Raw genomic sequence first — 15975 nt, 5'->3', positions numbered from 1 at the left:
CTTAGGATGGTGGATATTTTTCTGTCTGTGTAGAATGCTGTTTTGATGTTGTGTTTTGGAGGACCTTGCTGATTCTGTCTGTGGTCCCTTTTAAGTATGGGAGGAGGGCTTTGCCATTTTCTTGTTCTCTGTCTTGGGTTTTTGTGGGTGTCTCTCTTCGGATTAAGTTGGTAATCGTGTTTCTTTGGAATCCATTGGCTGTTAGTACATTAGTGAGAGTGTGTAGTTCGGTTTTTTGGTGTTGTTCGTCATCTAGGCGTTTTGTTCTGGAGATGATCTGTGGAGTTGATCTGTGCTGGGTGGTGGTGTGAGAGTGCGTTCAGATAGTGGTTTGTGTGTGTTTTTTTATGGTAGATAGTGTGTCCTAGGGAGCCGTTGGATTTCTTGTAGACTAAGACATCAAGGAAGGGAAGTTGATTGTTAGCTTCTGTTTCCATGGTAAATTGTATTTTGGGGTGTAGGCTATTGAGGTGTGTGAGGAAGTCATCCAGTTTTTCTTTGCCGTGTGGCCAGATTACGAAGGTGTCATCTACGTATCTGAGCCAGAGTTTGGGTTTGTGGTTGGATTTTTCTAGAGCGAGGGTTTCAAAGTGTTCCATGTAGAGGTTTGCAATGACAGGTGAAAGGGGTGATCCCATGGGTGCTCCTTCCATTTGTTTGTATCTTTGTCCATTGTAGATGAAGTATGTGTTAGATAGGCAGTGGTTGGTCAGATCTAGGATGTGTTTTGGATTCAAATACATACAATAATTCAGATTTTTTTTAAGACTAATATATAATTTAAAACAGGCTTTTCTTTTGGGAAGGATTGATAAACAGTTGAAAAAAGGTAATGGAACTTTACTTTTATACATGATAATTGAAGCAATTGAGGCTTACTTGTGAATTATTATATTTACAAAGGTGGAAAGTTTCAACATTACCCACAATGGAGGAATATATTTATGAAGATGTTGGAATTTGCTGAGATGGCTGAATTAACTTTTTATGAAAGAAAAGACTACATTTATTGCTGACTAGTCCACCACCTTGGTCTTATTTTGGTTGTATGCAATGTAGTTCAATGTAATAAAGTACTTACACAATTGGCTCTAATTGGACTGTCTTCATTAAGAGGACAACTATTTTTTTCAACTATACATCACACAAAGAATGACCATTTATGAAATAAACAGGCACTAAATTTTGGTGATATTTGTTCACTCCCTCTACATATCAGTAGGATCCACTGCACTACTCTCTCTCTTTCTTTCTCTCTATTTGCATTACAGTCTTTGCTATGAGCATTGCATGAAAGTCAACAAAGTGTCAGTGTACATCAATTTAATTGTAACAGTGACTTAATAGTCTCCATCTCTTCAAGAAAGATTTGACTTAAACTGTATCACTGTTGATATACAATAAACAGCAAAGTCAGTTTCACATGGGACAAGATATAAAAAAGTTGTATCTTAAGTATAAAATTAAAGATAACTGAAGTCATAACACAGAAAGTAAACAATAAATTGTGTTAGAAGATTAAGTTCTTGGAAGAGACTAGTTCTTGCTGAGTGAATGTTAACTGAAAAGCAATTTATGTTGTTGTTTTTGATGCCATGAGATAGAGCACTGAGGGAAAATGGTTGCCTCATTGCCAAAAATGAAAAAAAGATGTACAATTAAAATTATTATTATATTAATGAACATTTTAACTGAAGGATTTCATCTGTTCTGCCATGCAAGACATTTCCCTGTGGTTGCCTTCCACAAACATGGTAACATCTTAGTGTTTTTATTGGACAGTAAGTTAAATGGATGAAGTCAGATGTTAACAGCAGTCAATGGTACTTTCCCACCATTGTGTGCATTCAACACCCTTGGATTCACTTGTTTCAGTACCCCATTTCAAAGAGAATTCTCCACAATTTTCATTTCTGAAAGGTGAAGAGAAGGACTGGGGATATATATCTCTGGCACACTGTTTCAATATTTATCTGAACTTTATGCTTTTATACTATTTTTATAAAATTATGGGCAGCCTTGCAGAAGATACATGAAGATGCTATTATCAAGATGCTTCAAGTTGTTTAAAGCTTTGCCAAGTAATAGTATGGAGAACACCTGCATCCTGATTTTAAATATCAAAGACAATAAATTTGTTCACAACTATACTGGATTACTAGTTCATTATATCAGAACATGAAGCCATCTATCTGGAATATTAACTCCAAATTTTCTCCTCTCCAAATTATCTCAAGATAATTTCAAGAAGAAATACGTTCTTGTGTTACAGAGCTTTGACTTATAGGATCTCACCTTGTAGGTAGTAACTGAAATGTATTTAGTGTTGCCAATGAAACAGAAGATGAATATATACCAAGGATGTGTTCAGAAATGCCTGCAGTATTTGACACAGCATAATTATAAAACAGCCTTTTGTTCTCAGAAGCTGATGATGGATAGCTATAACTCTTTTTGTTGTAGAAATAAGACTGGCCTTGTGTCATTAACTGCCATTTTTTAAAAAAAGATTCACAGTAGTTTGACTTTTGATCTGTGAGGCAACTAGAACGACCCCCTGCATGAGATATGAGCTGTTATTAGGCTTGCTTTGTACCATCATATGAACACAGCAGGCATTTAAAACAAGGAACAACTTGATATGTGTGAATGATCCAATTTATGGAAGAAATGTTCTATCAGAAATATGGATTCCTTAACAGTGAATTGGGAGAAGTATATATATCTTTACAAATTGTATCATTAACACATATGCAAGGCCCTAACACATTTGTGTGCAAAAAAATAATAATTGCAGCACTGAATTATCAACTATTACTTAAGTATTCATTCTAAGAAAAAAGAATTGCAGGATTTACTTGTTTAAGGCTGTACAATTTCATTGACGGCCACATTAGCATTGCAGTTGCCCTTGGCGGGCCGGGTGGGTGTGGCCTACTGGGTGGGCATGGCCAGCTCTACATCATTCGCATCAAGGGTGCCAATGGGGGCCTGGGCAGGAGTGGGACAGATCTGAGGGTCTCTGGCAGAAGAAGATGGGACCGGGGAAAGTGCCAAGGCATGGTCCACTGGAGGAGCCTCACTGTTCCTCTCAGGCCTTGGGAGGGGGGTTGGACGGTGGCGCGCAGGTCAAATGCCCAGCCCAGCTGTCAAACACCCACGGCACTAAGCCCAGCCCCACTTCCCCAAGGTGGCACCCAGCTGCACTTACCTCCTCCTCAAGGCTGCTGCTGCTGTGCTTGCTCTCTTTAGCCAGGTTGCTCATGATGGGTACGAGGGCAAAGTCAAGAGGGAGGCCCACTCCCTCTCCATGTGAAGAGACCTGGCTTTGTATCCAAAGCTTCCTTAGCAATAGGATGGGAGACCCCCCCAGGATAAGCCAGGAGGAGGGGGCAAGGTGATGGTGAAAGGGCACCAGGGCAGGACTAAGGCAGGACTTCCCTCTTCCTTCCTTCCTTCCTTCCTTCCTTCCTTCCTTCCTTCCTTCCTTCCTTCCTTCCTTCCTTCCTTCCAAGAACAGAGTGGAAGGAAAATATTTGAGATGAGGGAGGGAGAAAAACAGGCAAGAAACGCAGCTGGGGAAGTATCATCCTTCATGAGGAATGAAGAAATGCACCATTGCCTGGAAGTGGCCAGCAGATGGCCCTCGCCTACTTCACATATCCGGCTTGGTGGGTGCTGGGAGAGGGGATGCCATGAGCAGCATGAGAGTCGATGTTACCTGCACAATGCTGCCCAGCCCCCAGCCTGCCCGGTTTTGGCAGGCAGTGGGGCACTTTTCTGACAGTACCGGAGGCTGAGCCAGATAGCAAGAGAAGCACAACACTGCCCAGGCCCTAGCCTGCCCAAAGTAGGCAGGGTCATATGCTAGCCACTTCTAGGCGATAGTGCATTTCTTAATTTCTCACAAAGGGTGATACCTGCCCAGGGGGCAGTGCCAATGCGGCATGGGCTGGTCCCTCACTGTTTCCAGGCAGCCTTGTGGAGCTAAGACTGAATGTATTTCAGCATAGATGACCACCACAAAATTGTACATTGGCTCCCAGGTGGCCAGGGCCAGGGCCAAGGCAGCAGGGGCCGTTCCCTCATTGTTTCCAGGATGGCTTCGTGGGCCACATGAAGAACATGTTATTAAAAGGCATAAACTCACTTCCTTGATGTAGAAAAAGTACCACTAAACACTGATTATTGCCACCACAGATTAATAGGATTTTCTTTTACAGAATTCAGTTAGGCATCTTTAACGCTAGTCTGGTGAAAACAGAACTGTGGAAACTGTAAAAGGAATTTCCCACCATGTATAGTGGGTTCATTAAGGTGGAATCTTTTTGAATGTTTTGAAATGCCGCTTTCCAGTTTTCTTACCACCTGAGCTAAGTTGTCATTTATGAGGTAAGCTGCCAAAAGACTTGCCTTCTGTCTCCTGATATTTTTTTATGTCTGCTGTCTCTTCCATTTCTGTTTTATCTTGCTCACAAATTTTCTTATTTCACCCTCAGTTCTACTATGAAATTCAGACCTGCGAATAATTACTACTGCTATCCATATTCCTTGTCCTTGTGACTGCTTGTATTGTGACTGACTTTTATCTTTCAATTAGCACCTGGAAGAGAGACTACTTAGACAAGCTAGCTCTTCCTATTTACTTTTGCAAGCTGTGAGACAATAAACTTCCAGATCTAACCCCAATTAGATAATTATTTCCTTCTTTTGTCCTAGCAGGTGCCCACTGCCTGCTAGACACGTAATCCTCATTAATATGTAATCTTTGCTATGCCTAAGTTCAGCAACTATATGCAGATGGAGGAGGAAAGAGAGGTTGTAGGGCTATAAAATTTGCCCAATGAAAGCAACCCTTTTTGGAAGATTGTCTTCACTGGATAAACTTTCTGTGCCAGATGGAGGAGGGGCCTCTGGTTGCTATAAGTCAGACATGTCAAACATGTGACATCACGTGATGTCATGCAATGTATCAGAACGTTTTCCCCATTGTGATGCGTCCTGCCTGCGGGCTGGCAGTTTGACATCCCTGCTATAAGTAATTAATAGGGATAAGGGAAAAAAACATGAAACTGTTTCAGTCCTGATACCTCTTTTAATGTCTTCCTGCAAATTTTATACTAGCTGATAATGCAAACTTTTCAAAATACATACTGCAAAAATTGGCAACATATATCATAGTATTACCTGAAGTTGGTACTTTAGCTTCTGGCTACTTAGTCAGGCCTGAGTTCATCAAATAAACATTTTAGTAAGTTATAGACAACTTCTGCTGTGCAAGAATTCCTTATTCATGTTGCAACGTTTTGTAACACCTCTTTGCTAACTTGAGATATATATTTTTCTAACCTACACAGATGTCTACTTTAGAAATTATCTTTTGCTTGCATAGTTCTATGTATTTTGAAATGATGAGGCATATGACTACAATCTATTTGAAGGCTACAACCTCTTAATGATACTAGGTATGTCTCCATGAAAGGGCAAGGACAAGGATTTCATTATATTTTAGCCAGTGTGATATATCACATTCTTTGTACATGTTGTCTGAAGGAAATAGCACAGGGAAATATCCAATGGGACCTTGCTGTAGGACGAAACTACAATTTGGATAATGGTATTTCCAGCTGTACAGATGGTCAAAGTTCATGGTGAGAGATAAATAATTCCAGATGAGATATAAAAGAAAAATAATGAAACCAAGAATATGTTCATAGTATTTAAAAGAGCAATGTAAACTACAGATGAAAATGTGTACTGTATTTAGAATATAATAATATGTCCACAGAAAAATAATTTTTTAGACACGTCAAGTGTACTGTCCTAAAAAATAGCAAACTTTACACTTTGGTACCAGGATACTTATACAGTCAACATAATTATTAAGGCTTTCTCCATTTTTTTTAAAATCTTAATTATTTAATGAAGAAACATCTGAACAGGGATATATTTGTGCAAATAAGCACCTCTGAGTATTTCTTTAGTCACCACTTAAAATTTGTTTAAGAGAAGGACTGAAGAGCAAGGCACAGGGCCCCTCATGTACTAACTATGAAATCAACTTTGAAATAACATTCACTTGGCCACTTGGTAAATGTTATGCAATAAAATATGATACTATTTAATTAAAAACTTTAGTACAATTAAAAAAGAGCTAGTGTTAATTAGCTTACTTAGAAGCAAGCACAAAACTTGACATTCCATCTAAAGACAAATGCCTTTGTATGTCAGCAGAATATCAGATATGAGGACTAGCTGAACCTCCTTTGGCACAAGAATTTAAGAAACTGGAAACTGCTGCTAAAGAGACTGGAGGCCATTTCATTTAACTTTAAATATTTTTAGCATTGAAATGTTGTTTTTAAATGTGCCTATTGCTGACTCAAACAAGTATTTTTTTTGGAAATAAATACACAGACATACTTATTACAGTCCCAATGTCAGCCATAAATCCTCTATTGATATAAACCTGGTCTCACTCCTGTGTGTATGATCACAAAGTATATAAAATAATTCTACAGCACCTTGAAAGAAAAATGTCTGCTCTTTATATTAACAATGACTTTATTTTTAATATGAAGCCTGACTATGGAGTAACATGTTTTCTTAAACTGAAAAATATGTATCTATATAATTATATCTTTAATCTGGAAGATATTATTGTACAGTATAACTAAAATAAAAGCACAGGACTCATTTCAAAATATGCATTTAAAAGACGTTCTTCCTAAATTCATTGTCCAGTCTCTTCTTAAAAACTTCCAGTGTTGGAGCATTCACAACACCTGGAGGCAAGTTGTTTCACTGATTAATTGTTCTGTCAGGAAATTTCTCTTTAGTTCTAGGTTGCTTCTCTCCTTGATTAGTTTCCATCCATTGCTTCTTGTCCTGCTTTCAGGTGCTTTGGAGAATAGCTTGAGTCCCTCTTCTTTGTGGCAGCCCCTGAGATATTGGAACACTGCTATCATGTCACCCCTCATCCTTCTTTTCATTAAACTAGACATAGCCAATTCCAGCAACCGTTCTTTATACATTTTAGCCTCCAGTCCCCTTTGTTGCTGAAAGCCTAGACCAGGGCTTTTCAACCTTTTCACTCCATTGTACCACTTTTAGGATAAGGCAGTATCTGAGTACCACCAGTCGCCCAGAAAGTTGTCAAAAACTTGATCCCCCAAAAAAATAAGAAAAAAAATGATAAAGTACAGGTAGTCCTCGACTTACAATTCACTTAGTGACTGTTCAAAGTTACACCGGCACTGAAAAAAGTGACTTATGACCATTTTTCACACTTATGACTGTTTTGACAAGTGAAGTCAATGGCTCGGGGGGCGTGGCCAGCTCATCACTCAGGTTGCAGGATGCCTGTGTGTGGGGGGAAATACGTGGGTCTCTGGTGGAGGGGGTGGGTGCCTTCCTTCCCTCCCTCTCTCCCATTGTCCCTACATTTTTTCTTTCCTTCCTTTCTTCCTTCCCTTCCTCTTTGTCCCTTCCTTCCTTCCCTCCCATTGTCCTATCTTTCTTCTTTCCTTCCTTTTTCCTTCCTTCCCCCCCTCTTTGTCCCTTCCTTTTGCAAGCAGGAAATCTTGCACAGGAATTGCAGGATTTCTCCCCCCAACACACACACACTTTCGCTGGCGTGCTCCCCATCTGGGGTTTCCTTCCTCGCGAGGAGAGCCACAAGATTTCCTGCTTGCAAAAGGAGCATCCGGGATGGGGAAATCCCTCCCCCACTGTTTGCCTTTCCTTTTTTTCTGCAAGGGAGGGGAAAGGAGGAAGCCCAGAAGCAGCGGGCGAGATTGCAGCCCAGCCCAGAGAAGGGGAAGGAAGAGCCGGTTGGAGAATGCGTCTTTCGGTTTGGGCTCAAATCATGAAGCCGAAGCAAAGACAGAAGGCTTCCCAATCACCATTCACCACAACGGGCGTCCCAATCACTACAAACCATTAAATCTATCCGTTAATAGGGGAATCAAACGGGTTTTCTTTTTTTGCCTCCTGTCTCTGCAAGTTCTCTGTTTGGTTTTAGTAATTAGGCAGTGGATTGTTCACAGGAAGAAAAGGAAAACTTACTAGCTCCTGATATTAATTTTGCCTTGAACTCTGGCATTTTCTCTGCATCCAAAAGATGATATGGGGGGGAGGGGAGTCGCAGCACACCTAAGGGGCTCCCTGGAACATTATGTCCAAATTCCTTACTCCTCTCTTTCCACGCACCTCCTGCTGCTTCAACCCCCACCCACCCTCCGGTTTTTAGGAAGCGAACAAAAGGCTGCTAAGACTTTCAAGAAAAGCCAAAATGTAGGATCCAGCGCAGAACCAAGGCGGTGGAAGGGAGGGAAGAGAAACTTGTGTGTGCGCGCGTGTGTGTGTATACATATACATATGTATTTATATAAGGGACGTGGTGGCTCAGTGGGTTAGGATGCTGAGCTTGTCGATCAGATGGTCGGCAGTTTGGTGGGTTGAATCCCGAGTGTTGCATAACAGAGTGAGCGCCTGTTACTCATCCCAGCTTCTGCCAACCTAGCAGTTCGAAAGCACATAAAAATGCAAGTAGAAAAATAGGGACCACTACGGTGGAAAGGTAACAGCGTTCCCTGCACCTTTGGCATCTAGTCATGCCAGCCACATGACCATGGAAACATCCTTGGACAAGCGCTGGCTCTTCGGCTTTGAAACGGAGGTGAGCACCAGGCCCTAGAGTTGGAAATGACTAGCACGCATGTGCGGGGGAACCTTTACCTTTCACACACACACACTCCCTCACCAAGACCTACTGAGCCCCGGTCCTCTCCCACCTCCTCCGCCCCCCAGCCAAACCCTTCCACTGATTTTCAGACAAATTACAGCCCAGCATCTCGCCAGGCTCGCCCCATGCAAAGCAGGCAGGAGATGCAGCGGCATTTCACCTTCTCAGACACATCGCACAAATCCTTTGGACCCTGGCTCCCGGAAATCTCGCTAGCTCGCTTCCTGCAAGCAAGTGAGCTGCGCAGGAGTGTGTGATTGGGTTTCTCAACGCAGCTCAGCTGTACACAGGCTGATCCCGTGCTCCTGCCCAGCTGTACACAGGCTGATCCCGTGCTCCTGCACAGGCTGATCCTGTGCTCCTGCACAGGCTGATCCCGTGCTCCTGCCCAGCAGAAAGCAAGCAGAAAACAAGAAAGTGAGCTGCGCAGGAGTGTGTGATTGGGTTTCTGTGAAACAGTGGGGGGGGGGGAGGAAGCCAGGTGGGCACATTTTTCCCTCTAAACCCACATTCTGAGGTTTTGCCTGGCACGCATCAGCAAAACAAACATGAGCCTCGATTCCCACCTGCTGCTGCTGGATGAGCCCTTGCCATCTGGACACTTTGCTTTCCCCTCTGTAAAGCCGGGCACCTCGGGAAGAGGAGAGGGGGAAAAGTCTTGAGCCCCGGGAGGCAATGTGAGAGGTATCGCAAGCTCGTGGGGATGGGGGAGGAAAAGAAGATGGAAGGCTGCAACAGAGAGGGAGAGAGAAGGGGGGAAAGAAGGAGGGGTGGTTCTCAGGTTGGTGCTCAGGGCTGCAACACGAGTGGTCTCAAACACCTACCTGCCGTGGGAGTGGATGGCTCTCTCCCCTTCAGGCTCACGCTTGCTTGTAAAGTAAGAAGAGGGGGGGAAGTACGAAACGGATCCCTCACGAGAAGAGGTCAATCCAGTTGCTGCACAACAAGTCCCTGGGGAGGGCGGAGCCTCTGCCAAGCAGCATATTTTCTGGCAGCAAGTGAGCTGGGAAGGAGTGGAGGGGGAGGGGGGGAGGAAGGCGACGCCGCATACCACCAGCCAGGTGCTCGCGTACTAGTGGTATGTGTACCATCAGAGTGAAGAAATAATTTTCTTCCTATGTTACCAGGCAGAATTCTATTGATAGCAGAAAGCATTTGTAATGTTAGTGAGCCTTATTTTTGTACCAGTTACATTTTGAAAGATTGTAAGCTTGGTAACTGTGGAAAAACTATTTATCTTCCAAATTTCTAGAGAGTCAGTTGCTTTAGTGGTTAAGGCATCAGGCTCAAAACTGGGAGACCATGAATTCTAGTCCTGCCTTAGCCTCAAATTCAGCTGGGTGACCTTGGATCAGTCACTTTCTCTCAGTCTTAGGGAGGAGGCAGTGTCAAACTACTTCCAAATCCTGCCAAGAGAACTGCAGGAACTTGTACAGAGAATCACCAGGAGTATGCAGACACATATACACACATTAAGGGACATTATCACTGTGAAATTGAGGGGCTAGAGCACACTAGAAAATTTAATACAACTTCTCATGATTTAAAGATTCTAAAATTTCTTATCACACTTTTTTGCTATTCAAAAAAGAGTTACCTGTATCCCACAGGTCACTATTTAGAAATAATTCTATTCCTCATTTCTTCCTTCATGATTCCTCTTCTGTTTCCAACAACAGCTCTATTCATATAAGCTTTCCCCAGAACTATATGTGTGCCACTAATGAAAAGGAGTGATTCAAGAAAATATTCTAATATGGAATAATACATTCCTTGGTCTTTCAGGTGCCATAGAAATATTTTTAAATGATCAGGTGATGAATCTATTCAATAATTAGATAAGAAACTCATAATAAAATATTATGGCATAAAACCAAGATGGCAAATATATAGTTTCAAATGAATTAATGAAATCAACATGCAGCAAGGTTTTCTCATTTCAGTGCAGCAAACTATGTTTCAACAAAATAAAATGAAACTCTCCAGTTTTCAGTTGAGCAACTGAGTGTATGTCCACAAGGCATCTACTAAGGTTATATCAGAAAAAGGCAAACTGCCATTCTCTTATATTTACTATTTTCTAGGAATGCTACGATAGATATTATTCAGAGCCTTCCTTCCTTCCTTCCTTCCTTCCTTCCTTCCTTCCTTCCTTCCTTCCTTCCTTCCTTCCTTCCTTCCTTCCTTCTTCCCTTTCCCTCCCCATGATCCTATAATTCAATATTCTCCTTAAGTCTATAAAGTGAATTTAAATTGGTTTTCATGAATATACTTTTTTCAGAAAATTCTCCTAGCATACTATAAGATTACCTCCTCATAGTATTCAGCATATGAGCACAATGACAAAAACAAACAAATTGCTATCACTTTTACCAATGCATTCACTTTCTTTCTATTCTGAAAAGTAAAATTGTCTGCACAGGAGTTACTTTTGTAATGAAAGAAGTTAAGTGCCTTTCTCAAATACATATACATATACATACATTAGCTATCCCTAATAGCTCTAAAAATGCAAATCCCAGGCATATTTGTGCAATGGTGCAATTGTGTCCTTCCCAGCTGGTTGATCAAAGGGAATAATGGGGGACGAGGGCGACAAGGGGAAATGACGGAGAAAGGGGAGGGGGGTGACAGCAGAAAGACACATATATCACCGGATCGGGATACACAGTTGGTAATGGCGATGGGAGGAAGGGAATTGGAGGATCGATCGTCAACAGCGCTGGATAGTCAATTGCAAGGAAGGTGGGCAGGAAGGATGAAAAAAGAAAGAGAAGTACCCCCAGAATTGGCATATATACATTAAGGGACAAGGCACAGCGAGGGGAGACAAGACTGACTACAGCAGGTGGAATAAAACAAGTGGAGAAAGTAACCATGAGAAGAAAGAGGTGATAGGATTAAAAAGCGAGCAGGGAGATGCAGGACTAGAGCAACTATGGTCAATTAGAACAGGCAGGCCCATCACACGATCAATGTGTAGGGCGCAAAGTCAATTGGGTTTATAAGTAAACTCCCCACCCCCTAATTCTTACTCTGATGACACTGGCAGTGGACCAGTGAAAGCTAAGACAGCCGATTTTTAGATTTTTAAAATTCATAAATGATTTTATTGTTTTTATGGTTTTATTGTTTTTATGGTTTTTAAACAATAAACAGCTGTTTTACAAGTATCCCAGAGTTGAAGGATTTTATACCATTGCACACAGACACAACACACATATGTACACAGTCTCTCTCTCTCTCTCTCTCTCTCTCTCTCTCTCTCTCTCTCTGTGTGTGTGTGTGTGTGTGTGTGTGTATACACACATCCATACACACACACACACACAGATATAATATGACAAAGCTTTTTAAATATTTGACCACATAATGCATTTGTCTGAGAACAGGAACCCATGAATATTTCACAAACGACTCATTTTTCATTTGGCTTATGAAATGCTTATAAACTAGGGAGTTCTAAGACAGACTCCCAGGCACAGTGTCAGAGGTTATAGTTCATTTTTCTTTTCCCCTCACTAGATGACTTGCAAATGTATTCAAACGCTATATGAAAAAACTATTTTATTTTGCTGAAAATAACGGACTCCTGAACTCCAGTCACCTGAAAGAAAAGCTGAGGTTCATCAAGCATAAACATGGGAAAATACATCGGTTTAGAAACCCATAAATCCTTATTTGAATCTGCCAACCTGAAAGCGAAGTAAAGCCCGAAAAAACTATTTTTCTTAAATGCTATGTCTGATTAAGCCATATCCTTAAATGACAGCTGAACTTTAACATTAATACGATATTATTTAAACAACTGTATGACTTTTTTTTACACTAAAAATGATGAATGATTTTTGGACAGCTCAACTGACATATAAGCAAGAAGCCCCTTTAATGAGATTTGACAAAATGGAGACATATGCAGAATATTCGTTACAGCTCATATCCCAGCCCTTTCTTGGGGAGGCTATAAGCTTGCCCAAGGATTTTTTTATTATTATTATTATATTGATTGTCTACAGGCACTGAACCATCTCATTCAATTGCCACTTCCTTTCTCCATGGATATTGAATTTAGCTTGTGTCATTTACATATTATTCTTAATCAGAGAATTTGGTATGCTACAGTTCAGAGACCAAATTGTGCGAGAAGTTTGTGAAATGGATGCAAAGTGCAGTTATGTTAACCTTTGTAATCTGATTGTACAAAGAGGAGGAAAAACAATCCTGTTTCTCTTTAGAAAGTTAAGGATGGGTAGATATCTTAAATAATATAATATTATTATAATACAATATATATAATACAATGAATAGAATGTATAATAACTAATAATTTCCCTTTGCTGGTATGATCACGTTGCTTAAAATCTGTAGAAGTGAAAACAGCTTTCTCTCTAATCTCTCCACTCTACCAGAGGTAGTAGGTGGAGAGAGATATCAAGCAAAGAAGAGATTGTACACAGAAAACACTTCCTTCCCTCCCCCCTTTGCAATACAGGGAGACAACCTGTACAGATCTTGTACTTATAAATTCATCATACAATTTCTGTTTAAAAAAAACTTTATATGATTTATCCCTTCTTATGAATTTTTCATATTTTCAAACTCAAAGCACACTGTTCAAAGAAAATTAATTATAGTTCAAATTGTTTCACACTTTGGTAAAAAGAATGTGATAGAACAGAGCTCTTTTCTTGCACGCAGGCACTATGCCTTAACCCAGGGGTAGGCAACCCTGCTGGCTCAGGAATTCTGGGAGTTGAAGTCCACGAGTCATAAAAGAGCCAGGTTTGCTTACCCCTGCCTTAACCCATAGTTCTCCCCCCCCCCCGGTTTGAACTTAATAGCTTTTGGCTGGTTTGTAGCAGGTCATCCTCATAACTCCCTATACTTCTCTACTATATGAAAAAAAGACAAATGAAGAGGTTGTGTTCTCCATTCTGCAAGATAAGTGCAAGAACCCTCTACTGGGTTATTCCATACTTTTATTTATGGCTTATTGTAGTTGTCTATGTTATCAGGCCAGTTCCTTACCTGAAACTTCAACTCATTTGAAGTTATACAAACCTAGGATAAAAATTATGAATTTTATCTATAAATCTAAATGAGAAAAATGAAGAAAAAGAAAGAGAAAAGATCCCTACCTTGCTCTTACCTTCGTAACATTCCTGTAAGGATTCTTGAACTCTTTCCCAAGTTTGCATCAGTTTCTCTAAGCTGTGGAGGAATAAAATTTTAACACTGCACAGTGTTCAGATATATTGAGTTCAGTTTTGCTAACACAAGTTAATCCTTGCTATGCAGAATCTTAACATGTTTCATTTCATTTATTTACTAGTGTTCAGAGGCCACTTAGCTCTGAGAAACGTAGATTAAAAAAGTAAGAACAATACAACAAAAGAAATTGCTAATAAATATCCAGAGGTACCTATTTGAAATTTGAGAATTAAATCTGATATTTTCAATTCACAAACTTCGTAATTAAAAAAAATCACTATAATCATTATTTGGTTTCTAATGAACACCACCTCTCACACTGCTAGGACACTCATTTTAATCCTAAACATCTGAAGTTAACAACTTATTGAGTTAAGAGTGTACACAGTTTTGTAATTGCAGTTTGACAAATAAGATGTGAACTTCAGCTGCCCAGAGTCAGTTGGAGCCAGGTAGATAACAATTTAGAAATAATGCAGATAATAATATTTATGGATGAACAATGTTGAACAATGAACAATTTTTGAACATCGTTCAAAGATAAAACATTTCAGACACTCTACCTATCTTTAAAAAAAACATTAAAGAGACCCATTCATTAATATTAACTATAAATATTGAATTCCACTCAGATTGTTTTCTTATATTTAAACTTACTCTGTCTCGAGCACGCTGGATCTTCTCTCTATCCTGACTGAGATTTTCTAATATATCCTGACCAATTTGTTCTGCATGAAAGAAAAAAGAAAAGAAAAAAAGTGAAATATAACTGAAAAACAGACAATAGTTTTATAATATCTGTAATAACATAGCATAAATTTAAATTCAACTGAGACTAGAAAAATCAAAATAATTTTAAAATATCAAAAAATGTGAAAAACTAGTAGTTAGGAAATATGTGAACTAGATTGTATAAACAATGGCAAAACTGAAGAATTGGTAGCTTGGATTTAAATAGGATTCTTCATGAAAGTTGAGATTTATAAGGCCTACTCCTTGAAAAACTTCCAAGATGTTTGACTTTTATCAGACCAGCAGTTCTTTCTAAGGTTTATGCCTTAGTAATGATCAGACTTGATCTATTTGTAATGTTAAGATGGCCTTACTGGAAACCATAGAGGCTCAGGTTCTTTTTGGATTGCTGTTTCCTAATAAGATTTGTAGTTGTCTGCCAATAGTAGATGGGTCAGCCCATTAGGGCTGATGTAGTTTCAATAAATCAGTAACAATTAGATTCACGTTTACTGACTCCTGCTTCTTTTCAATGTATTGTATTTGGAACACAGTGCGAAACCTGGAAGATACTTCTTAGAAATTTTGTTTGAATCCTTCCTAAGTTGATCATACTGTTCTGTGGTCCTAACTGAATCCCTTATAGCAATTGTGCTTAATTGCGGCAGGGATAAACTGTCCTCCTCTGTAAAAATAGTAAGTTTGTATAGCTGATGCAGATCTCTGTGCATTGAGGGATACATAGTCCAGGTGAGTATTTCTGCTTCCTGAGGCTTAAAAACTATTCCTAAATATCTAAAAATCTTAACCTGCTCAATGGGCTGCCCACCTAGGTTCCAGATCCTCTGTTTTGGGCACTTACAGAAAATAAGAATGCTAGTGTAATTTATTATTAGTTCCTCCTCAGTACAGTGATAACATAGGTGATCTTAGAATTTTTTAAAGACCAATGGAGGATAATGACAGGATTACTGCATCATCAGCATACAGTAATAAAGAGATACATATTTGGGCTAACATAAGGGGATGAAAGGTAGACTTATTTAAGTGAAAAACTAATTAGGTAGTAGTTTAATAAAATTAGAGCCAATACACATCTCAGATGTAATTCCTCACCTTACAGATATTTCCTTTGTGGCATATTCTTGATTACTGCACTAACCTTCAATCTGGTATTCCCAATTTTGATGAACGGCAATTTGTCAATTGTGATTTTTAAAAAATTTATGTCACATTCAGTCCTAGATACTGCATCAAAAACTGACCTGAAATCAATAAATGCTGCT

At 39.8% G+C, this 15975-nt stretch overlaps 1 protein-coding gene across 3 annotated transcripts in view; it reads right to left on the bottom strand.

The window, feature by feature from the left end:
- Positions 1 to 15975, bottom strand: part of VTI1A (vesicle transport through interaction with t-SNAREs 1A) — a 238793-nt gene that overhangs the window by 64728 nt on the left and 158090 nt on the right. Inside the window, exons 6-8 of one of the 3 annotated variants that reach the window (XM_083363831.1) lie at positions 14615 to 14685; positions 13896 to 13957; positions 13775 to 13807 (exon numbers count right to left, since the gene is read on the bottom strand). In XM_083363831.1, the coding sequence (XP_083219957.1) occupies positions 13798 to 13807; positions 13896 to 13957; positions 14615 to 14685 (143 nt within the window). In that variant the 3' untranslated portion in view covers positions 13775 to 13797. Of the gene's footprint in view, positions 1 to 13774; positions 13808 to 13884; positions 13958 to 14614; positions 14686 to 15975 lie in introns of all 3 variants that reach the window. The other 2 variants (XM_083363832.1, XM_083363830.1) reach the window with 2 other exon arrangements.

The sequence above is a fragment of the Vipera ursinii genome (genome assembly GCF_947247035.1).
Source record: "Vipera ursinii genome assembly, chromosome: 5".
NCBI lineage: Eukaryota > Metazoa > Chordata > Lepidosauria > Squamata > Viperidae > Vipera > Vipera ursinii.
This window is presented reverse-complemented; position numbering and strand designations above follow the sequence as displayed.